General features: G+C 43.2%; 1 protein-coding gene and 1 long non-coding RNA gene across 5 annotated transcripts in view; one reads left to right on the forward strand and one right to left on the reverse strand.

Annotated features, from left to right (window-relative positions):
- rnf144aa (ring finger protein 144aa) overlaps positions 1 to 25,419 on the forward strand; it is a 65,170-nt gene that overhangs the window by 10,732 nt on the left and 29,019 nt on the right. For 3 of the 4 annotated variants that reach the window (XM_071327143.1, XM_071327139.1, XM_071327141.1), the window contains exon 3: positions 24,282 to 24,432. In XM_071327143.1, coding sequence (XP_071183244.1) covers positions 24,298 to 24,432 — 135 coding nt within the window. In that variant the 5' untranslated portion in view covers positions 24,282 to 24,297. Of the gene's footprint in view, positions 1 to 22,780; positions 23,052 to 24,281; positions 24,433 to 25,419 lie in introns of those variants that run through there. The other variant, XM_071327142.1, reaches the window with a different exon arrangement.
- LOC139530601 (uncharacterized) lies at positions 21,703 to 22,723 on the reverse strand. The gene is made up of 2 exons (XR_011666078.1): positions 22,570 to 22,723; positions 21,703 to 22,238 (listed from the first exon to the last, which is right to left on the reverse strand). It is a non-coding gene; the product is annotated as an uncharacterized lncRNA (long non-coding RNA).

Below are 25,419 nucleotides of genomic sequence, written 5' to 3' on the forward strand. Positions count from 1 at the left end.
TTGTCTTCACACAATTGTATGGTATGTTATCTTGAATGATGCTTTTATGTATTTTTACCCTTGTAGATCCGGTCTCATCCAGCTCTTTTCCCTAGCGTCAACATGTGGTCTAGCATAGCTGTGCTGTATTGGCTTTTCCAGCCTCTGTGTGCGTGTGTGTCCGTCCCAGGGCTCTGGGAGAGTGTGAATCTGCTGACGTCTGAGAGGACGCTGAGGACACTGAGTTTGGAGGCAAAGGGGGAAGCAAGGCCAGTCACACGCTGGATGCTCTGGTCCGTGGAGTGTGTGCAGTACTTTGAGTGAGCTCTGTGTGTGAGAGCATCGAGCGCTGTGTGTGAACATACGATGTGCTAGCCGGTGTGCGTGATGACCGACAAGGCATGCACAAGTCAACACAACAGGGGTGAGTAGGCACTCGGGGCAGACGCATTGTGACTGTGCCCACAGGGTTAAATGTGCATTAAGAACGAGTTCACAGTTATGGCATGCTCTCTGAGTCATGTAATGGAAAACATCTGCCTACAAAAGTCCTCAAAAAGACAGGAAGTGAACCTGTTTTGTATACATGTACTTAGAATGTATCCTTGTGGAGTGTTCTAGAAAGGATTTGTAAATGCGTACACTTCTCCTGACATTACAGTGAAGGTACATACAGTTGAAGTCGGAAGTTTACATACACTGAGGTCGGGGTCATTAAAACTCATTTTTCATCCACCCCACACATTTCTTGTCAACAAACTATAGTTTTTGCAAGTCGGTTAGGACATGTACTTTGTGCATGACACAAGTCATTTTTCCAACAATTGTTTAGACAGATTATTTCACTTATAATTCACTGTATCACAATTCCAGTGGGTCAGAAGTTTACATGCACTAAGTTGACTGTGCCTTTAAACAGCTTGGAAAATTCCCCAAAAATGTCATGGCTTTAGAAGCTTCTGATAGACCAATTGACATCATTTGAGTCAATTGGAGGTGTACCTGTGGATGTATTTCAAGGCCTACCTTCAAACTCAGTGCCTCTTTGCTTGACGTCATGGGACAATCTAAAGAAATCAGCCAAGACCTCAGAAAAACAATCGTAGACCTCCACAAATCTGGTTCATCCTTGGGAGCAATTTCCAAACGCCTGAAGGTACCACGTTCATCTGTACAAACAATAGTATGCAAGTATAAACACCATGGGACAACGCAGCCGTCATACCGCTCAGGAAGGAGACTCCTTCTGTCTCCTCGAGATGAACGTACTTTGGTGCAAGAAGTGCAAATCAATCCCAGAATAACAGAAAAGGACCTTGTGAAGATGATGGGAGTAAACAGTTACAAAGTATCTATATCAACAGTAAAACGAGTCCTATATCGACATATCCTGAAAGCAAGGAAGAAGCCACTGTTTCAAAACCGCCATGAAAAAGGCCTACAAACCTGACTCAGTTACACCAGCTCTGTCAGGAGGTGTAATCGTATGAACATGGTCAGTTTCTATTTTGAACACAAATCGGTGACATGACAATTAGTAGACAAATAGATGATCCACTTCTCAAACACAGCCAAATGAACAGAGGTGTAATCTCAAGGGGGCGTGACTTGAGTCTTGCACACAGACAGAGAAAGAGAGAGCGCGAGAGACAGAGAAGAAAGCATTTGCTGTACCGTCTTTCCACAGAGGACAAACTGCCACAGTGAATAATGAGATCTTAGAAACAAACAAGAGAAGGCAACATTTTTGTCTTGGTAAACTGCAGCAGGATAAATAAAATCAGTCTTGCCACAATCTTTAAAAAAACGGAGCGCAGAGCAGCTCGAGGACACGTCCTCTCCCCCGAAAAAAAGCCTCTTGGCACATATTAACGACGGAAAAGCTAAGAGGAGACGACGTGTGCACTCCAACGTGCATATCCTTATTGACAGATGCAGAGAGCAAAGGCCCAGGGTTGAATGTGTCTACAATCTGTTGTCTCTCACGCCTCTCTGTGCTCTACTTCTTCCAACAGCTCAAGTCGCATCACAATATATTCACAGTCATCATCAGACAGGGAAAGTGCTTTTTAATGTGCTTCCAGTTAAATAAATAAATATACACATATATATATATACACACATATATATATACACACACAGTTGAAGTCGGAAGTTTACATACATCTTAGCCAAATACATTTAACCTCAGTTTTTCACAATTCCTGACATTTAAACATAGTAAAAATTCCCTTTCTTAGGTCACTTTATTTTAAGAATGTGAAATGTCAGAATAATAGTAGAGAGAATGATTTATTTCATCACATTCCCAGTGGGTCAGAAGTTTACATACACTCAATTAGTATTTGGTAGCATTGCCTTTAAATTGATTAACTTGGGTCAAACGCTTCGGGTAGCCTTCCACAAGCTTCCCACAATAAGTTGGGTGAATTTTGGCCCATTCCTCCTGACAGAGCTGGTGTAACTGAGTCAGGTTTGTAGGCCTCCTTGCTCGCACACGCTTTTTCAATTTGGCCCACAAATTTTCTATGGGATTGAGGTCAGGGCTTTGTGATGGCCACTCCAATACCTTGACTTTGTTGTCCTTAAGCCATTTTACCATAACTTTGGAAGTATGCTTTGGGTCATTGTCCATTTGGAAGACCCATTTGCGACCAAGATTTAACTTCCTGACTGATGTCTTGAGCTGTTGCTTCAATATATCCACATAATTGTTTTTCCTCATGATGCCATCTATTTTGTGAAGAGCACCAGTCCCTCCTGCATCAAAGCACCCCCACACCATGATGCTGCCACCTCCGTGCTTCATGGTTGGGATGGTGTTCTTCGGCTTGCAAGCCTCCCCCTTTTTCCTCCAAACATAACGATTGTCATTATGGTCAAACAGTTCTATTTTTGTTTCATCAGACCAGAGGACATTTCTCCAAAAAGTACAATCTTTGTCCCCATGTGCAGTTGCAAACCGTATTCTGGCTATTTTATGGCGGTTTTGGAGCAGGGGCTTCTTCCTTGCTGAGCGGCCTTTCAGGATATGTCGATATAGGACTCGTTTTACTGTGGATATAGATAATTTTGTACCTGTTTCATCCAGCATCTTCACAAGGTCCTTTGCTGTTGTTCTGGGATTGATTTGCACTTTTTTGCCCCAAGGTACGTTAATCTCTAGGAGACAGAACGCGTCTCCTTTCTGAGCGGTATGACGGCTGCGTGGTCCCATGGTGTTTATACTTGCGTACTATTGTTTGTACAGATGAACCTGGTACCTTCAGGCGTTTGGAAATTGCTCCCAAGGATGAACCAGATTGTGGTCTACAATTTGTTTTTCTGATGTCTTGGCTGGTTTCTTTAGATTTTCCCATGATGTCAACCAAAGAGGCACTGAGTTTGAAGGTAGGCCTTGAAATACATCCACAGGTACACCTCCAATTGACTCAGGCTAATTGACATAATTTATCAGAAGCTTCTAAAGCCATGACATTTTCTGGAATTTTCCAAGCTGTTTAAAGGCACAGCCAACTTAGTGCACGTAAACTTCTGACCCACTGGAATTGTGATACTGTAAGCAATTGTTGGAAAAATGACTTCTCATGCACAAAGTAGATGTCCTAACCGACTTGCCAAAACTATAGTTTGTTAACAAGAAATTTGTGGAGTGGTTGAAAAATGAGTTTTAATGACTCCAACATAAGTGTATGTAAACTTCCGACTTCAACTGTATGCATGTGTGTGTATATATAAACTCAGCAAAAAAAGAAACTTCCCTTTTTCAGGACCCTGTGTTTCAAAGATAATTTGTAAAAATCCAGATAACTTCACATCTTCATTGTAAAGGGTTTAAACACTGTTTCCCATGCTTGTTCAATGAACCATATATAATTATTGAACATGCACCTGTGGAATTGTCGTTAAGACACTAACAGCTTACAGACAGTAGGCAATTAAGGTCACAGTTATGAAAACTTAGGACAGTAAAGAGACCTTTCTACTGACTCTGAAAAACACCAAAAGAAAGATGCCCAGGGTCCCTGCTCATATGGGTGAACGTGCCTTAGGCATGCTGCAAGGAGGCATGAGGACTGCAGATGTAGCCAGGGCAATAAGTTGCATTGTCCGTACTGTGAGACGCCTAAGACAGCGCTACAGGACGGACAGCTGATCGTCCTCTCAATGGCAGACCACGTGTAACAACACCTGCACAGGATCGGTACATCTGAACATCACACCTGCGGGACAGGTACAGGATGGCAAAAACAACTGCCCGAGTTACACCAGGAACGCACAATCCCTCCATCAGTGCTCAGACTGTCCGCAATAGGCTGAGAGAGGCTGGACTGGGGGCTTGTAGGCCTGTTGTAAGGCAGGTCCTCACCAGACATCACCGGCAACAATGTCGCCTATGGGCACACACTCACTGTCGCTGGACCAGACAGGACTGGCAAAAAGTGCTCTTCACTGAGTCGTGGTTTTATCTTACCAGGGGTGATGGTCGGATTCGCGTTTATCGTCGAAGGAATGAGTGTTACACCGAGTCCTGTACTCTGGTGCGGGAATGATTTGGAGGTGGAGGGTCCGTCATGGTCTGGGGCGGTGTGTCACAGCATCATCGGACTGAGCTTGTTGTCATTGCAGGCAATCTCAACGCTGTGCGTTACAGGGAAGACATCCTCCTCCCTCATGTTGTATGCTTCCTGCAGGCTCATCCTGACATGACCTTCCAGCATGACCATGCCACCAGCCATACTGCTCATTCTGTGCATGATTTCCTGCAAGACATTAATATCAGTGTTCTGCCATGGCCAGCGAAGAGCCCGGATGTCAATCTCATTGAGCACATCTGTAACCTGTTGGATTGGCAGGTGAGGGCTAGGGCCATTCCCCCCAGAAATGTACGGGAACTTGCAGGTGCCTTGGTGGAAGTGTGGGGTAACATCTCACAGCAAGAAATGGCATATCTGGTTCAGTCCATGAGGAGGAGATGCACTGCAGTACTTAATGCAGCTGGTGGCCACACCAGATACTGACTGTTTACTTTTGATTTTTGACCCCCCCCCCTTTGTTCAGGGACACATTATTCAATTTCTGTTAGTCACATGTCTGTGGAACTTGTTCAGTTCATGTCTGTTGTTGAACTTATGTTCATACAAATATTTACATGTTAAGTTTGCTGAAAATAAACGCAGTTGACAGTGAGAGGACGTTTCTTTTTTTGCTGAGTGTTTTATTTATATGTAATATATATATATATATATATATACCAATTCTTCTTTTGTTTACCATATTAAAGTATCATTTTAATTGTGCACACATTGATGTCAGACATGCAGCTACCCCAATGCTCTGTTGCTGATAACTGGGATGAATGCAGGAGCAGGACAATGACTGATATAAGGCTGTACATGATAAGCATATCTGGCTTATATGATTATGATGGTCAAAATGCTTCTTGACAGTCAAAGTGTATTTTCTTTGTCTATGTAAAGTGACACAGGATGGTCATAATGCTTCTTGACGGTGTCATAGTTATTTAAAATATGAAAAAAAAACATAACTGTAAAGAATTTATAACAATTTACTTAAGAAACAAACTTTCTAACGAAAGGAAATTTCTTGGCATGGAAATAACTAATTTGTATAAAAGTGGGTTTTGACACTTTTATGTAGATGTTTTAACCAGCCATAAAATAATGCAATATGTCACAACAGGTGTAAAAATATGGGTCATGACAGTATTATGACTGTGTCGAGTAAATTGTTACCGATTTTTAAAACGCACTGACACGTCAACTTATTTTTTATTTATTTAAATAGGCAAGTCAGTTAAGAACAAATTCTTATTTACAATGACGGCGTAACCCAGACAACGCTGGGACAATTGTGCGCCACCCTATGGGACTCCCAATCATGGACGGATGTGATACAGCCTGGATTCGAACCAGGGACTGTAGTGACGCCTCTTGCACTGAGATGCAATGCCTTAGACCGCTGCGCCACTCGGTATTATGCCCATATTTAAATGCTAATTAGATGTTATTTGTTCAGCAACATAATAACCAAAAATATAACAAGGGCATATGTGGATTAAAAACCTTGGCATTTATGTTTTCAAAGAAGAACAAATTTGACATTCCATTGAATACCAGAAGTTCTTCCAAAATGTCTGGATTCCGTTGTCTCATTGTTTGTGTGCTATAGTATACAGTCTATTTGATGGATAAAATAAAATAAATCTAAGTGAGTTGAGTATATTACTCTATTATTCAGCTGTTACAACTCTATTTTGTACTTTTTTGTTAATCCATTTTCATGACCATTGCTACTCAGTGTGGACCAATGTCAGTGTGTTCCTGTGTTTGGTTCGACACAATGAATATACTGTAGTAAGCCAATTCACATTTTTTTCTTGCAAGCCAGTTGTTCTCCTTTAATTCCGTCGTTGTGCCTCTTCAAACGTTGCTTTGAAATGAGTCATCTCGTCTTAGGGTGACCTCGTCCTACTCGAAATCAAAACAGCCCGGGCTTTTGTTTAGTCTGTGGTTGTCATTCTCTTTCGGGCTCTGTGAAGCCATTTAGAGTTCTCCAGCACTGCGTATGTGTGCAGCGTTCAAAATGCCTCTGTGGCAACAACACTGTTGTCAAGCTGACTGTTGTTGACCTAGTAGTATGGATGAGTTCAAGACTAGCACTGACGGTAACAGTGCCTTCTAGTTTGTGTGTGCTTAGTAAGCCACAGGTTATGGGGGGGGGGATGCGTTTTTGAGCCACAATTGCACACTGCCAACCAAAACCAAGAGGGATTTCAATCAGACACCGCAGATGAAAGATGGGTTTTGTCCCTGCCTCTGCGTTTTAGAGATTCGGAAAGGAATAAATGGAGCCCCACTTAAAGCGGCACAAAATCTCATGAATATTTACGCTGATTCATTAAGCTCTGCCTAAACCCTGGGTCGTTTGGCTAATGGCACATTAGGAGACTTATCAAGGTGTAGAAAGTGGACTAGGGCCTACGGCAGCATTCATTACCGCCACCCCTTTCCTCCTGCCATCCCTCCCTCCCTCTCCTCCAGAATAGAGAAAGCATCACAAGGCCTGCACTGGGATGGTGACGTGCCCAATAGGCATGAGACTGGTTGTGTCCTAGTTACCCGGGCCTGGCCACTGTCTGTCCATTGGCCTGTCTGAATGAATACCTCAATCCCAAACAGCACAACACTGTATATACCCTTCCATCAAATCTACAACTCTACATTTGGACGGTGGTCTGTCTGATGTGTAACTAACTCCTCCAGCTATGGAATAAATAGACCTCTACTGTCACACTCAACTAAGCGTCCAGTTCAGTCCCCCCACAGCATCAAGGACAGAAGGCCAATTGTTCAATGTCTGGGCCCGCCCCGTACTACACTACACTCGGCATGCATGTCATGTCAACTCTGAGATCCTCATTAAGGGAAAAAAGAGTGAACCCAAAATAAAGGACCCCTGGATCTCTCTGGGTAATACATTTGGGTCAGTTGGCTGGGGTTGGAGAGCGGTTTAAAGCGGCAAAGTGTGTGTGTGTGTGTGTGGCCTCCCGAGATCAGAGGCACTATATTACAGAAGCGTTGATGACGGAGGAATGGCAACTTGTGTCCTACATTCAAACAATGTGACCGACGTGAGAGACATGAAATATGCGGCTTGAAACATTTCAGTCACGGCATTTTGTTACGATAACGACCGTGCCCAGCACATTCAAATGTATTATACTGAATTCATATGTCGCTACAGCAGAAACAGTGTTCCATTCTTTGAATTCTCTTATTGTTTTCATAATGTTCTGTGTTGAATAATGTGTGCCATTTTTTGGTGTGCCTTGAGCCTATGTTTGGGGGAGGGTGAGATGGGTCGAGGGATTGACTTACCACCACAGTACCTATATTCCTCAATTCGCATGTCAATGACCGCTTCAGGAATAATGAGAGCGTCTATCTTAAGCCCAGCTGCGTTTAGAACCAAAACCGTCACGGCGGTGTTACTGTCGCACATTGCAACGTGCGCCTGCTCCTACCCACGGTCTTCCACTCCTCCTGAAACGGTGAAAGCACGACTTCCATGGCAACCAGAAGTTAATGAGTTGTCGTGTTCTTGGCACAGGGCCGGGGGGGGGGGGGGGGGTGACCTTTTTACAGAGACGGACAAATTAGGAGCAGGTTGACTCCACACCGAGTCCACCATATTGGCGGCCCTCAGACCAGCCTGACACACACACACACACACACACACACACACACACACACACACACACACACACACACACACACACACACAGCCAAACATGCAGGCTGGATGGGAATAAGGCCGCTATGCTGTGGTGCATTTGATTGAATGCTCTCCAGATTTGAGTTTATCTTTATCTGCTTGTACTGATGAACGAGTTAATATAGCATGGAGCACGGTAAGCGCAAGTGGGATGCACCACATCACCATCTGGAAATATACTGTGTCCTTCCTTTGTGCTGCAACTTGTGGGTTGGTTCCTGTCAAAATGTATTGCGGTCGTTGAGCGAAGATTCCATCTTTTCTTTTGGAGTACAACTAGGCTTGAAATGAAGAGACGTGTTTCTCATGTTCCGTTGGGATTATGCTTTAAATCCCTGATCTCTGCACATAATAGATCCCTTGGCAAAGACAATGAAATAGCATTGACTTGTCCTTTGTCTGGCTTGCAACATCAAGGATGTCGTACTCCGACTGCCTGTCAGAGACGGCGTCGTTCCACTTCAATATGTCAACGCTGTTGTCATCTTGTTCTCTTTCAGGATTCCAAGAGATTGCAGTGACTTGTTGTATCCTTTCCCTATTCCAATACCTCTATACATTACAATATGTCATTTATGGCAATTTCAGTTTTATAAACAACAGGAAAACTCAGTCACAGCCACACGTTGAAGTACATGCAGGCTTCGAATCATCTGTGGGTTTCATTCATTTGTACATGGATATAGAATACACTGTCTGACTTCATAACACTAGATAACTAGATAGACCCCCTCCCCGTGCTTGCAGGGCTTGACCGCGAACAGAGGTATGTCTGTGCTCGTGTTGTACAATGTATGCCCAGTGGGAGCTACACAGCAAGGTGTCCCGGAAAACAGGCAGTGCTGCCGAAAACCAGGTGACCCGGGAGACTGATATTGGCAGATGGCCAGGAATAGACATAAAAACTGGACGCTAAAGATGAATTCTTAAAATGTTATTTAACCAGGAAAGTCAATTTTAAGAACAAATTCGTATTTACAATGACGGCAAGAGACAAAAGGCCAAGAGCAGGGTGCTAAGTAATGAAAGGACATTTTTCCATGCTCGGTTTTAATTTTCGGGACTCGTAGCATAAAACAACCTTGAATGTACCAGTGTTTGAGCCTACGTGTTGTTAGGGATATCTACCTGACAGCACTGCAGAGATCAAAATGGTCGGTTACACATCTGATTGGTGACAAAACGAAGGGCTGCGTGATAGAGACAAGAACCTTCAGTGTAGAGCTTGTCGCTTGCCCATACTGTACATAGTATCACTATAGTCCAATACAGAGATAAGTACAATGAATTAACTATTTTCTGGCGGCTTGCGTTTCTTGATAAGGTTCTCTACATGGGTGGTGAAGCTCAACTTGTCATCCACCCAAACTCCAAGATATTTGTACGTTTTCCAATGTAGTAATTACATGGTTTTCAGAGTGTTTAATATTGGAAAAGACCATGCATTTTGTTTTAGAGGAATTCTGAACAAGCTTCAAATCATACAGATTTTGTTGAATGACATTAAAACGCTGTCTGAGCTTTTTCATAAGCCAAAGTCAAACTGCTGCCACTTGAATGGAGAACAGTGTCATCCACATAAAAATGTACATCAGCTGTCTCACTCTGTCTCCCAATGTTGTTGATATAGATCATAATCAACAGGGGGCCTAAAATGTATCCTCGAGGCACCACCTGCCTTAACACACTACGTTTGATTTGACAGGTAATTCACACAAACCACGCCAGAGCATGACCAGTATTCCCAACACACTTCAATCTCTGCACCAAGACCGTGTCAAACGCCTTTGACGTGTCCATGAATACAGATACACGATGCAGCTTCCTGTCCAGGGCTCAGTCAACATCAATCAAAACCTTTAAAGTTGCTGTGACAGTGCTGACCTGAAACCTAATTGTATACCACTCAAAATATTGTTTTCCTGGAGGTAGGCCCTGCTTATTGACTAGGGACTCCAATGCCTTTGCCAGAATAGACCACTTAGATTGGCCGATTTTAGTTATTCAGTAGAGCGGGATCACTTCCTTTCAAAAGGGGTACAGTAGGACAAATGCTGATTTCTACCACATGGGGATTTCATTCGATTCTGTGGTGAGGTTAAAGATGTTCAGAATAGAGGTTTCTCAGTTGCCACCTGAAGTCAACCCACAGTTGTTTAGGGAGCTGTGTTTTGCGCTCTACATTTGTCTTTACTTCCCAAAATTTTGAAGGATTATTCAGATTATCAGCAGAAGATTTGAGGTCTGGTACTGGTACTTCTTGTATTAAAGCTCCGTTCTTGTGTATTTTATTGTATTCCTCTTGTGTTAGTTACTATTTTGTATTATTTTTAACTCTGCATTGTTGGGAAAGGTTTGTGTGCAAGCATTTCACTGTAAAGTCTACACCTGTTGTATTCGGCGCATGCGATAAATACAACTTGAGGTAGTGGTCTGCTTTCGGGTCATAGCCACACCATGATTCCATCCAATCACCAGCTGAATCAGACCTTCTTGCTTTAGCCCACGTAGCATTCTGTTTCCTTATGATTTCAGCTAGTTCATCTGAGAGTGACATGCTGATCACACCGCTTGTGTTGCTAAATACATTGACACATTTTATTCAATAATTTCATCTAAACTGCTCTCGTGCGTCAACGAGCGTCTGCATAGCCAGGCACTACTATAAAACGTAGTTGTATATTTGATGCTTGGCGCGTTGCAAGTCTCGCCTCTCCCATCTCCTCATTTGTTTTTATGAGCATATACTCATGTGGGTGATTGAAAGATGAACTGAGGTCCACACTCCAGTCCAGTTGGTAGTGGTAATGCACCTTAAAGTTGGTTGCCAACCGACATATAAAGTCAACAGAAGAAGACGACGACTACTACTACTGAAGGAGAGAATACAGTACTATAAACTAACTAGGTTCCCCCTGTTATCTGTGGATTAAATGTCAGAGTAGTATAAAGTTTTTTATATGATACACTACATGGCCAGTTCATCAAATGTCTGCCCTGATAGAGCTGCCCCGGTCAATTGAAAGTGCTGTTATTGTGAAGTGTAAACGTCTAGGAGCAGCAAAGTCGTAGTCCACACAAGCTCAGCATGAGCAATGCCAAGCGTTGGCTGGAGTGGTGTAAAGCTCGCCGCTGTTGGAGTTGAGCAGTGGAAATGCGTTCTCTGGAGTGATGAATCACGTTCCACCAGCTGGCAGTCCGACGGACTAATCTGGGTTTGCCAGGAGAACGCTACCTGCGTAGTTACAATTATAACATTTGGTGGGGGAGGAATAAGGGTCTGGGACTGTTTTTCTCATGGTTCGGGCTATGGCCCCTTAGTTCTGGTGAAAGGAAGTCTTAACGCTACAGTATACAATGACATTCTAGATGATTCTGTGCTTCCAACTTTGTGGCAACAGTTTGGAGAATAAGCTTTCCTGTTTCAACATGACAATGCCCCTGTACACAAAGCGAGTTCCATACATAAATGGTTTGTCGAGATCGGTGTATGAAAGAACTTGACTGGCCTGCACAGAGCCTTAACCTCAACCCCATCGGACACATTTGGATGAATTGGAACGCCGACTGCGACCTGGCCTAATTGCCCAACATCAGTGCCCACAACAATTTCCCAACATCTTGTGGAAAGCCTTTCCAGAAGAGTGGAGGCTGTTATAGCAGAAAAGGGGTGACCCATCTCCATATTAATGCTCATGATTTTGGAGTGAGATATTCATCTAGCAGGTGTCCATGTACTTCCGGCCATGTAGTGTATTGGTGAGAGTGACTGACTAACAAAATCAATCTGCCCCCCCCCCCAGTTTTAAATTCGACCATGATTACTACAATTTTAGAGAGTCTAGCCAGCTAACTTACCAATCTAAAAATGCTTAGCTGACGTCGGCTAGTTGATTGACTGACATAACAAGAGAAATATCTCTACTGCTAAACCAAATTTCGAAATTGCATCTTGTATATTCTAACACTTCAACAGTAATTTAAGTACCCAACTGAGTTATTTTTTTGGGGGGGTTGGAATTGATCCGGGGACCAACCAAAGGGGCCAGTTGCCTATCCCTGTTCTAGAACAAGGAGCGCAGCGAGGGAAGGAACACGAGACGATGGCAGGCCCACTAAGCACGTCTATTAGAGGCCTCGATCTGACTCTAATCACCCTGTGGACAAAATCATATTGTGATTGTTAGCCTTAAGCCTCAATTAGCCTAGCCGGTTAACCCCCTAGAGTCGAGTAGGTCAATCTTAGTAACGTAATAAATCCCCATGAATATGTCAGTTTAAGAGATATATATTTTTTGCATCGGGTGTGTCTCAATCCAGCGCATCTGCCGGTGTCGCACTTCTGCCAGGTGGCAGAGCTAGAGTTGTGCTGTGGCGTATATTAATGGATGCAAAGGGAAGCCAGGCTTCCCCGAAAATGTACCAAAGAAATTAATAATAATCATATAAAAGAATGTATATTTCGTCTTTCTATGTTACATTCAGCCTTTTGCGAATTAAATTGAAAGTTATGCATCTCACCGGAGACAGCACCCAAGCAAGCGAAACCGCGCCACTCTGTCTTTGTATGTGTAGGCCATTTATCTGATGCTGTCTGGTCAAAAAGATTGACATTGTTGCCACCTGTAGCATTGAATGCAAGGGAAGCCAGCGAGCATTTGGCCTCCCTTGATAACAAAAAAAAGTATAAAGCAATAGCCCATCAGCGTTGCGCCAAACTGAGTGAGCTCAACTGTGAATGGACCTGGCGCACCCAAAAAAAGTGTCAAGGGAAGCCAGTTTGGAGTGACGCCAAATCCAATCACTTTGCATCGAGAGCATACATGGTTCTAAACTCTCCGTGGTTCTAAATCAATGGTTGTTTAGTGGTCCGAAAATATCGGCGGCATTCACTTGCTTGACCATACTGTAGGTCATGTAACTGGTTGTTACATGTAAAATGCTTTGTGGACTTCACCAGACAGTGGTTGCTCTGGTTTTGTGATGAAACAAAGGTGTGATTGAATTTATTCTGCCACTGTCTTATTGTCTGGGCCTTTAGGCCTATATATCACAGTGGCAAGGCATATGAACTAACAGGTTATAGAGCAAACAACGCAATTATCACACACAGGTTGTAATACGGCTTTTTTCCCCCTCTGGCTTCCTCAGTGATTTGACCCACGCACCCTACCGGAGCGGTGTTTGTCAGACCATGAGACATCCCGAAAAATAGGTATTCTCACGAAACGTCTGTAGCGTCCGAACGGTTTGACCTACAAAACTATTATGACCACTCTATGGAAAGGGGAGATTCTCACAAATACGTTTAGCTCTACGACCCACACAAGTGTCACGGGACCCGTCTGAAGGTAACATGTGTCCGGTTTTTAAAAATGAATGGAAGTATGAACGTTTTTTTGTGCTTACCCAAAAAAAAGGGGTTAAATATTTCCTGACCTTTTCTTATATCTCTTAGATAAAGGACAAACACTTTATATGGTTTCTTTATTGACTGTTTTTACATTGGATAAAATGATATATCATGCACTGCATTTGAGGAACAATGGGAAAGTAATTCTGCTTTGAAAGTTGATGATAGTAACACCACTTTGAGAAAATGACCATTTGAATGTTTTGGTACACCCACTGGAGAGCTCTTTTGTCTATACCCACATCAGTATAAACAAATTAATGGTAGCAGCAACGTATGGCGTGTGTGTTAGGAGAGAGTCATGTGAATGTGCATAGAGGCACTGCAGATAGTGCTGATGACTGTGAACTTGCCCCCAGCTAACATTAAGCTATAATTAGCAATGCAAATGACTTGCTGATATAATATAACTACACAGATCATACATGTAATGTTAGCTAGCGAGCCAGCCATCTAACGTCAGCTAGCTAGCTAACAGTACGCTTTAACTTGGTGTTTTTGTTTAGATATGTAGCTAGCTAGCTAGCTAAACAATGAACCATAATCCCAATCCATGGAGTACTAGCAAAACAAACTGATTGTCATAGCTAGCTAAAGTTAACCAAATAGGTTCAATGTTAGCTAGCTAACATTAGGCTATAACTAGCAATGCGAATGGCTTTGAGACAATATTACTACACAGATCATACACTTAAAGCTAATGTTAGCTAGCGAGCCAGCCAGCCACCTAATGTCAGCTAGCTAGCTAACAGTAAGATTTAACTTGAAATTAAAACAACTTTCTGACACAATTTGAATTGTATAATATCTGAAACTGTAGCTCGACTCTTACCCGTATACATGGATGAATGCTTCACGGCAAACCGCAACCCCTTTCATTAAATAAGACGTCCTGTGTTCCATTTTGTTTGTACAGCTTGTTTGGCCCGTTGTGTCAAGTCACTCTGGTTCACACTGATTGTGTGCAATGCCATAAGAATCATAAAATATTTCTCCCTCTCTGTCATGGATGCCATGGTTGGCCATAGTTTGAAGATGTAATCCGGAGACAGGTGTTTTATACAACAGCCTTCTGTGTTCCCTTTTCGAATCCCTCTGCATTTGCAGTCAAACGCCAGAATTGAATTCATCTCCATATCATACTATGCTTCTACCAGAAATTCCACTGATTTCAGAACCCGGTCAATTTCTTCTGTGACAACGCTGTTGATCGCTGTTTCTTCCCCATCACTGTCATCAGAAGACTCTACAATGTCTTCAATTAAAATGTTTTTACCAAAATCAGGGATTTCCTCATCGTCTGATTCATTTTCAGAGTCAGAGAGTCAGCATGGTACGATCGTCCTCCTGAAAGTAGTCCAATACAACTTCTTCCCACTGACCTTTTGTCGATAGCGACTGATGAAACATTTTTGATACCTGAAGGGGTCCTAAAATTCTACATAAAATAACTAAATGATCCATAGTATGACCATCTTTAAACAATTCCATATGTCAGCTTAGACTTTTAAGAATGAACCTAGCCTGTTTGTCATTTTAGTCTTGTGGTTTGGACTCGAACGATCTTTGGACTCGCACTATGATCACAACCTAATATATGTTTGGTGTTGAGGAACTTCCAGTAAGTGGGAGATTACAGAGGCTAAATGTTCAATGAGGTTAGTGGCAGCTTTTGGATGACCAGGATGTAATTTGGCAGTTTGATTGGCTCAATGGTCAGCCTCTATGTTCCTATCTGCACTTTATTGATACAGCCATTTGCGAGAGCAATTTTCTTTTTTAAATTTCACTGCATTATAAACCCAGAAACCATTTCCATGAAGGTTACATCATAAGCATGGATCCAACCATCTCAACTGCCATTCATTCCCTCTCTGGCTGAATGCACACCAACCTTGTAGTTTCTTTTCACATTCCCTCCTCAGTGGAAGACGATGGATAATTCCTCTCAGAATGACAGCTTTCCTTTGATGCACTGCTCCAGAGAGTTCACTTCAGTAGGAAACAAGCACTTTCAGCAGTAATTGTATCACATCTATATTTTATTGTAGCTGTCTATTAACCACAACAAACCGATGTTGGCACTAAGACTGCACTCAATGAGCTGTAGGCCATAAGCAAACGAGAAAATGCTCATCCAGAGGTAGCACTCCTAGTGGCTGGGGACTTTAATACAGGAAAACTTACATCTGTTTTACCTAATTTCTACCACCATGTCACGTGCAACCAAAGGAAAAAACGGAGACACGTACAAAGCTCTCCCTCGCCCTCCATGTGGCAAATCTGACCATAATTTTATCCTCCTGATCTCTACTTACAGGCAAAAACTAAAAAAGGAGGTACCAGTGACTCGTTCAATACGAAACTGGGCAGATTCTAAGCTAAGGACTGTTTTGCTAGCACAGACTGGAATATGTTCCGGGATTCATCCGATGGCATTGAGGAGTACACCACATCAGTCACCAGCTTCATCATTAAGTGCATCGATGACGTCGTCCCCACAGTGACCGTACATGCATACCCCAACCAGAAGCCATCGATTACAGGCAAAATCGGCACTGAGCTAAAGGAGAGAGCTACCGCTTTCATGGAGTGAGACACTAACCCGGACTAGAGGTCGACCGATTAATCGGAATGGCCGATTTAATTAGGGCCGATTTCAAGTTTTCATGACAATCGGAAATCGGTCATTTTGGACGCCGATTTTGCCTATTTTATTTATTTAACTAGGCAAGTCAGTTAAGAACACATTCTTATTTTCAATGACGGCCTAGGAACGGTGGGTTAACTGCCTTGTTCAGGGGCAGAACGACAGATTTTTACCTTGTCAGCTCAGGGATTCAATCTTGTAACCGTACGGATAACTAGTTCAACGCTCTAACCACCTGCCTCACGAGGAGCCCGCCTGTTACGCGAATGCAGTAAGAAGCCAAGGTAAGTTGCTAGCTAGCATTAAACTTATCTTATAAAAAACAATCAATCAATCATAATCACTAGTTATAACTACACATGGTTGATGATATTACTAGTTTATCTAGCGTGTCCTGCGTTGCATATAATCGATGCAGGGCGCATTCGCGAAAAAGGACTGTTGTTGCTCCAACATGTACCTAACCATAAACATCAATGCCTTTCTTAAAATCTATACACAGAAGTATATATTTTTAGACCTGCATATTTAGCTAAAAGAAATCCAGGTTAGCAGGCAATATTAACCAGGTGAAATTGTGTCACTTGTGTCAATTGTGTCACACTTGTTCATTGCACGCAGAGTCAGGGTATATGCAACAGTTTGGCCGCCTGGCTCATTGCGAACTAATTTGCCAGACTTTTACGTAATTATGACATAACATTGAAGGTTGTGCAATGTAACAGGAATATTTAGACTGATGAATGCCACCCGTTAGATAAAATACGGAACGGTTCCGTATTTCACTGAAAGAATAAATGTTTTTTGTTTTCCAGATGATAGTTTCCGGATTCGACCATATTAATGACCTAAGGCTCGTATTTCTGTGTGTTATTATGTTATAATTAAGTCTATGATTTGATAGAGCAGTCTGACTGAGCGATGGTGGGCACCAGCAGGCTCGCAAGCATTCATTCAAACAGCACTTTCGTGCGTTTTGCCAGCAGCTCTGCTGTTTATGAATTCAAGCCTATCAACTCCCGAGTTTAGGCTGGTGTAACCGATGTGAAATGGCTAGCTAGTTAGCGGGGTGCGCGCTAATAGCGTTTCAAACGTCACTCACTCTGAGACTTGGAGTAGTTGTTCCCCTTGCTCTGCATGGGTAACGCTGCTTCGAGGGTGGCTATTGTCGATGTGTTCCTGGTTCGAGCCCAGGTAGCGGCGAGGAGAGGGATGGAAGCTATACTGTTACACTGGCAATACTAAAGTGCCTATAAGAACATCCAATAGTCAAAGGTATATGAAATACAAATCGTATAGAGAGAAATAGTCCTATAATTCCTATAATAACTACAACCTAAAACTTCTTACCTGGGAATATTGAAGACTCATGTTAAAAGCAACCACCAGCTTTCATATGTTCTCATGTTCTGAGCAAGGAACTTAAACGTTAGCTTTCTTACATGGCACATATTGCACTTTTACTTCTCCGACACTTTGTTTTTGCATTATTTAAACCAAATTTAACATGTTTCATTATTTATTTGAGGCTAAATTGATTTTATTTATGTATTATATTAAGTTAAAGTGTTCATTCAGTGTTGTTGTAATTGTCATTATTACAAATACATTTTTAAAAATGGCCGATTTAATCGGTATCGGCTTTTTTTGGTCCTCCAATAAACGGTATCGGCGTCGAACCCGGACGCTTAAGAAATCCCACTATGCCCTCCGATGCCCTCCGATGAACCAACAGGCAAAGCGTCAATACAGGACTAAGATTGAATCCTACTAAACCGGCTCTGATGCTCGTCGGATGTGGCAGGGCTTGCAAACTATTATGAACTAAAAAGGGAAGCCCAGACGCAAGCTGCCCAGTGACACAAGCCTACCAGATGAGCTAAATTACTTCTATATGTGCTTCGAGGCAAGCAACACTGAAGCATGCATGAGAGCACCAGCTGTTCCGGACAACTGTGTGATCATACTCTTCGTACCCTATGTGAGTAAGAACCTTTAAACAGATCAACATTCACCAGACGGATTACCAGGACATGTACTCAGCGCATGCGCTGACCCACTCCAATTCGCATACCGCCCCAACAGATCCACAGATGCAATCTTTAATGCACACCACACTGCCCTTTCCTACCTGGACAAAATGAACACCTACGTGAGAATGCTGTTCATTGACTAAAGCTCAGCATTCAACACCATAGTGCCCTGAAAGCTCATCACTAAGCCAAGGACCCTGGGAATAAATACCTCCCTCTGCAACGTGATCCTGGACTTCCTGACGGGCCGCCCCCAGCTGGTAAGGGTAGGCAACAACATCTGCCAGGCTGATCCTCAACATGGTGGCCTCTCAGGGGTGTGTACTTAGTCCCCTCCTGTACTCCTTGTTCACCCACAACTGCGTGACCAAGCATGACTCCAACACCATCAAGTTTGCAGACGACACAACGTTGGTAGTCCTGATCCCCGACAACGATGAGACAGCCTATGGGGAGGAGGTCAGAGACCTGGCAGTGTGGTGCCAGGACAACATCCTCTCCCTCAACATGATCAAGAGAAAAGAGCTGATCGTGGACTACAGGAAAAGGATGGCCGAGCACACCCCCATTCACATTGACGGGGCTGTAGTGGAGCAGGTTGAGAGCTTCAATTTCCTTGGTGTCCACATCACCATCAAACTATCATAGACCAAGACAGTTGTGAAGAAGGCACGACAACACCTATTCCCCCCCAGGAAACTGAAAATATTTGACGTGGGTCCTCAGATCCTGAAAGTTCTACAACTCCACCATCGAGAGCATACTAACTGGTTGCATCATCTCCTGGTATGGCAACTGCTCGGCATCCGACCGCAAGGTGCTACAGAGGGTAGGTCGTACGGCCCAGTACATCACTGGGGCCAAGGTTCCTGGACCATCCAGGACCTCTATGCCAAGCAGTGTCAGAAGAAGGCCCTAAATATGGTCAGACTTCAGCCACCCTAGTCATAGACTGTTCTCTCTGCTACCACATGGCAAGCAGTACCAGAGTGCCAAGTCTAGGACCAAAAGGCTCCTTATTAACAGCTTCTACCCCCAAGCCATAAGAATGCTGAACTGAACAGGTAATCAAATGGCTACCCAGACTATTTGCATTGACCCCCCTCCGTTTATTTTTTATGCTGCTGCTACTCTCTGTTTATAATCTATGCATAGTTGCTTTACCTCTACCTACATATTAACTCAACTACTTAGACTAACCTGTGCCCCTGCACATTCACTCAGTACCGGTACCCCCTGTATATAGCCTCATCTTATTGTTACACTTATTTGTGTGTTTAAAAAAAAAAATATGTTTTACTTTATTTAGTAAGTCTTTTCCTAACTCTTATTTTTCGTAACTGCATTGTTGGTAAGTAAGCATTTCAGGTAGGGTCTACACCTGTTGTATTCGGTGCATGTGACAAATACAGTTTGATTCCATCTCTAAGCCATTTTTGCATGTGGTTTTTTTCTATTTTTTTTTATTTTTTAAATGTCCTTCAAAGGTTGAATTGACCAGGGGCAGGTCATCAGTTGTTTAACAGCGCTTTGGTCTCTTTGAGAAAGTACACCTATCCACCATCAAAGCCCCTGTGTTTTGCACAAACGCACGACGACGGCTTGTGGCTTGGCCGTTTCACAAAAGTGAACCTGCGTTTGGATTGTGGAACACAGAGTGCATCCGCTCCGGGAGGCTGCAGTCATAAGCATTCTCTCACATTAGCCTAGGTAGAGTATAAATAGACCTTACGCAACCCAGTTTGATACGACATTATGTAATTACAGAGAAAGCTTCTAGGTTCAAATCAGAGCCGTTCTTGACCGGTCTCCGTCTGCATCGCGGCCGAGTAGGCGTTTTAATATTGATATTAACGAGCGATGGCAGCGCGTATCGCATCGATTTTAATGCAGAGCTCGGCTATTGTGTGGTCTCAATGGTAGAGTGCAGTGACAGACGCGTTGAGAACGAAAGGGAGGTTTCGACTAGGCCTATATGATGAAGTGTCATGTGTTTCTGCATGTCATAACTCGGGTCATGGACTATACATTGTGAAGATGACCCATTTTCCTCTGATGGAAGATGAATTGTGTAGCGACCGTAGGGATACTGTAGCCCATTATAAACTGTACAGGATATGTCCACTTATAGATGGCCTACTTGGCTAGCTCATCTCAGAAAGGCCCACTGCTCCACTTTCCGTACAGCCCTACTCTCTACTGTACACATTCACTATCTAGGCTGCTCACGTAATATGTTATGGAAGAGTTCAACACTGACAGAGACAGAGATACATTCTGTGCAGTTATAGTAACAGAATGACGGAACTGCCCTCAAACCCCCTGGGACACTACAAAATGTAGACACACACACACACACAAAATCACACTCTGTTGTCAGAAATCTGACCTTTATATATTTGTGTTATTTTTTTGCAGGCGCTAACCCCTGTTGCCAGGGGGCATATGTGGTTGGAAGCTTAGACTGCTACACCAGACTCGTCACTCCCACTCCGTTTAGTTCATCTATATGATAAGACTGGCAACTTCCTCGTCTAGCAGTGGTTAACCATGTTCACTTACGGCACCCTGCGTATTGATTGGTGCCGACATGTGACCTGCCAGACGTGCGTTTCATAAAGCGGGGAGCCGAGATCATGCATTTGGTGTGTATGTGTGTGTGTTTTTCTCGCTGAGCGATAATGGACCGCCTTGTAAATAATGCAGCGGTGGGAGTGCTCCCTTTCGCATTGCACCACCTTTTTGTCAAGAAAATTCTGCTCTTTTCCACTCGTCTGGCTTGCCTTATGAAACGCTCCTTTGTCCGTCTTAACTCTCATTGTTAACCTTAGCAATACAGAGATGGTGGTGGGAAAAAGGGAGGAGGAAGCTTTATAGTACTGTGATTGAGTACGCGGTCTGTATTATGGCAGTCCATCTACCTGGTACTACTGTAACAGACAACACAACCTCTTCAAAGAGGCTCTCGCTGTAAAGACTGCTGTATAATGCACGTAGAATTTCATCAATTATATGGCTATCTATAGTGCTAATGGGATTCCGCTTACACTTGCTGCCGTCTCAGCTGGCCCTGGCAGGTAGTCACTGAGCAGCCAGTGACTCTTCTCTTGACACCTCCGGTCTGATTTGGTGTAGAGTACTGGCTTTTAGAGCTCCTGGCTAGCCTCACTGCCTGTCCTGATGAAAGCAGGCCCAGTGTAGTACGCTAATGGATAGAGGGGAGGATCTCCTCAAGCTCTCTTTCTCTCACTCTCACTCTCACTCACATACACACACACAAAAAACATGGTTGCCTCCACTGAGCTGAAGGGAAGACCAGAGTCCACAAATCAAGGGTAATCACTTTTTAATTAGGAAGTGCACATTTCAGTTGCTTGCTATCAAATTTATTTATATAGCCCTTCGTACATCAGCTGATATCTCAAAGTGCTGTACAGAAACCCAGCCTAAAACCCCAAACAGCAAGCAATGCAGGTCTAGAAGCACGGTGGCTAGGAAAAACTCCCTAGAAAGGCCAAAACCTAGGAAGAAACCTAGAGAGGAACCAGGCTATGAGGGGTGGCCAGTCCTCTTCTGGCTGTGCCGGGTGGAGATTATAACAGAACATGGCCAAGATGTTCAAATGTTCATAAATGACCAGCATGGTCAAATAATAATAATCACAGTAGTTATCGAGGGTGCAGCAAATCAGCACCTCAGGAGTAAATGTCAGTTGGCTTTTTTAGCACGTCCGGTGAACAGGTCAGGGTTCCATAGCCGCAGGCAGAACAGTTGAAACTGGAGCAGCAGCAAGGCCAGGTGGACTGGGGACAGCAAGGAGTCATCATGCCAGGTAGTCCTGACGCATGGTCCTAGGGCTCAGGTCCTCCGAGAGAAAGAAAGAGAGAAGGAGAGAATTAGAGAGAGCATACTTAAATTCACACAGGACACCGGATAAGAAAGGAGAAGTCCTCCAGATATAACAAACTGACCCTAGCCCCCCGACACATTAACTACTGCAGCATAAATACTGGAGGCTGAGACAGGAGGGGTCATATCATTAGTATAATAATTTATCACATAATGATTCCCACAACTGTTGTCTCCATGTTTTTGTCGAGTAGACACAGGGTGGTTTTGGTGACTTCCCATGCAGCGTGTTGACCTTGTTGACATACAGCTACAATACCAGCACACTGTTCCTGTGGGCAACTCACTCTGGCCAGTGTGTTGTCAGTCAGCCCCTAGCACAGGTCAGGACACGTTATCTCCCCGCAGCACATGTAGACAGCATTGGGCTGGCTTTACTCATTCCCATCCCCCACAGCAGCCCCTCCTCCTTCCCTCCTACTCCACCTCCTTCCCCTTTTATGTTTCTGAGAGGGACCCTATTCTGTTAGCTTTCACTTGTCTAAGCAGTAACTACTATTTATTTGGTCGGCCCCTTCTAATCTCCCTCGTCTCCCCCCAGTTGCCTAGCAGCAATGGGAGATTTTGACAGTGTTGACGTTGCCTGCATGGGGGCACTTCCTGTAAACACTCAGAGACATTAAGCCACTCTGTGCTCGCTCTCTTTCTGTGTCTCTCTATCTCGCCGCCTCCGCTCTCATCCACGGTGGAAGAAAGGCAGTGGGAATCAGAGTTGAGGTGGCCCAAAATAAACCACTTTCTCCAAATAGAAAGGAGATGACTGGAAAGGGTACTTTTTTAATATGAATGCTTTTATCGTATGGGGGAACAAGACGCTTGCTGCAGGACTGTTTGTTTTGAGATGTATTTATTTAGGGCTCTATAAAATGTAGAATTTTTTTTACTGATTCCGTTTAGTTTTTTCCAAAATTCAAATTTCTCCGTTTCGTTTTTTCAGGTTTCTGTTTTCACCAGTTTTTTTTTTTTCGTTCTTTTTTTCAGGTTTACCCTCTGAAAATCACAATTGATAATAGAAAATCGATTAAATTGGATGTTCTAAGTCTACAACAAAGCTTTAACCACATCAGGAGAACACTTTTGAGGTCTGGGAGAACTGAGAAATTTTGATTTTTGGGTGTAGTTACCCTTTAATTCCCTAGCAAGGGGATGTTGTTTTGATGTTTTTGTATGTGATGGTAGAGTTTTCAAAACAAAATACCCATTGGATTGATGCAAATAATCATGATATCATTCTGCCAGGTCAGCATAGGCTACTTTATAGTTAACATTCAATTGAGAAGGTTTTTTGGGAAAAGCCTTTTCATCTACCAGAAGACTTTTCATTAGCATCATCGCTAACGGCTACACAAAGTGGTAGATGTGCGCTCTGTACATACACAGCCCGGGGGGGGATTTCGTTGCCTCTTCAGAAAGTTGCAGGAAATTTGAATCACTTGTTCATATCTTATGATAAACTTGGGCAAATGTAATACATTTATGCGGAAACACATTTCAGTTGAATGCATTCAGTTGTACAACTGACTAGGTATCCCCCTTTCCCTACATTTAGTTGATTCCCTAAGTTCAATGCTATTGTTGAATTCCGTTTAAATGTCTGGGTTCTGTGATTCTGTCCGTGTTCTCCGCATCACGCATTTTAAAGGGCTCTAAATGTATTCTCTGTCTGTGAGCAACCAGAACAGAACGGAAATGATAGTTACTGACGAGGGACGTTTAGGCAAAGAGCTGGTGTCACTCTGCATTGTCCTGTGTCTCTAATGTGTCCTCACTTGGACGAAACTCACTAAGCCTTTTTGGCCAATGCATAATATCACAGGAAAATATGTGCACGCCTTGGATTAGGGGACAGATCATGTATACATGCTCATATTGAGCTAGCTTCATTCACACCTCGTGAATATCATATCGGTTTCCTTTTGTTGTCTGTGAAACAACAAACATTAGCCAACCTATATCTTTAACTCCCCTCGTTCTCTGTCTCTCTCTCTGTCTCTGTCAGCTCTGTGCCAGGCAAGATGACCACAGCCAGGTATCGGCCCACCTGGGACCTGGCCCTGGACCCCCTGGTCTCCTGCAAACTGTGCCTTGGAGAGTTCCCGCTGGAGCAGATGACCACCATCACGCAGTGCCAATGTGTCTTCTGTACACTAGTGAGTGCCCTTTCATCGTCTTTTACCCATCTTGTCAAAATGTCCTCTGTATGCATTAGGGCTGGCTCAGTAATTGTATAATCGTGTAACCGCCGATTTATGGATGAAGACCGTCATCAAAATTAACCTTTCACGAGCCTCTACCCCGGGTCCGGGATCACCCCCCACCCCCCCCACACACTGATTAGCATAGCTAGCATAGCTTCACAAGTAGATAGTAGCATCTAAATATCATTAAATCACAAGTCCAAGACACCAGATGAAAGATACAGATCTTGTGAATAAAGCCACCATTTCAGATTTTTAAAATGTTTTACAGGGAAGACAAAATATGTAAATCTATTAGCTAAACACGTTAGCAAAATACACCACTATTCTAACTCCATCAGTTTCTTACTCCTTCAGGTGCTATCACCAATTCGGCTCAACTAAGATATTGATAGCCACTAACCAAGAAAAAACCTCTTCAGATGACAGTCTGATAACATATTCATGGTATAGGATAGTTTTTGTTAGAAAAAAGTGCATATTTCAGGTAGAAATCACAGTTTACAATTGCACCGACCATCACAAATCGACTAGAATTACTAGATAGAGCAACGTGTATGACCAATTTACTCATCATAAAACATTTCATAAAAATAGACAAAGCATAGCAATGGAAAGACCCAGTTCTTGTGATTTCAGACCATATTTCAGATTTTCTAAGCGTTTTTCAGCGAAAACACAATAAATCGATAAGTTAGCATACCACATGTGCAAACGTTACCAGAGCATCGATTCCAGCCAAAGAGCGCTATAACGTAATCACCGCCAAAATATATTAATTTTTTCACTAACCTTCTCAGAATTCTTCCGATGACACTCCTGTAACATCATTTTACAACATACATATACAGTTTGTTCGAAAAGGTGCATATTTAGCCATACAAAACCGTGGTTACACAATAAAAATACTAGGAAATCAAGCCTCAATATGTCTGACGT

This window comes from Salvelinus alpinus, chromosome 9 (assembly GCF_045679555.1).
Source record: "Salvelinus alpinus chromosome 9, SLU_Salpinus.1, whole genome shotgun sequence".
NCBI classification, from domain to species: domain Eukaryota; kingdom Metazoa; phylum Chordata; class Actinopteri; order Salmoniformes; family Salmonidae; genus Salvelinus; species Salvelinus alpinus.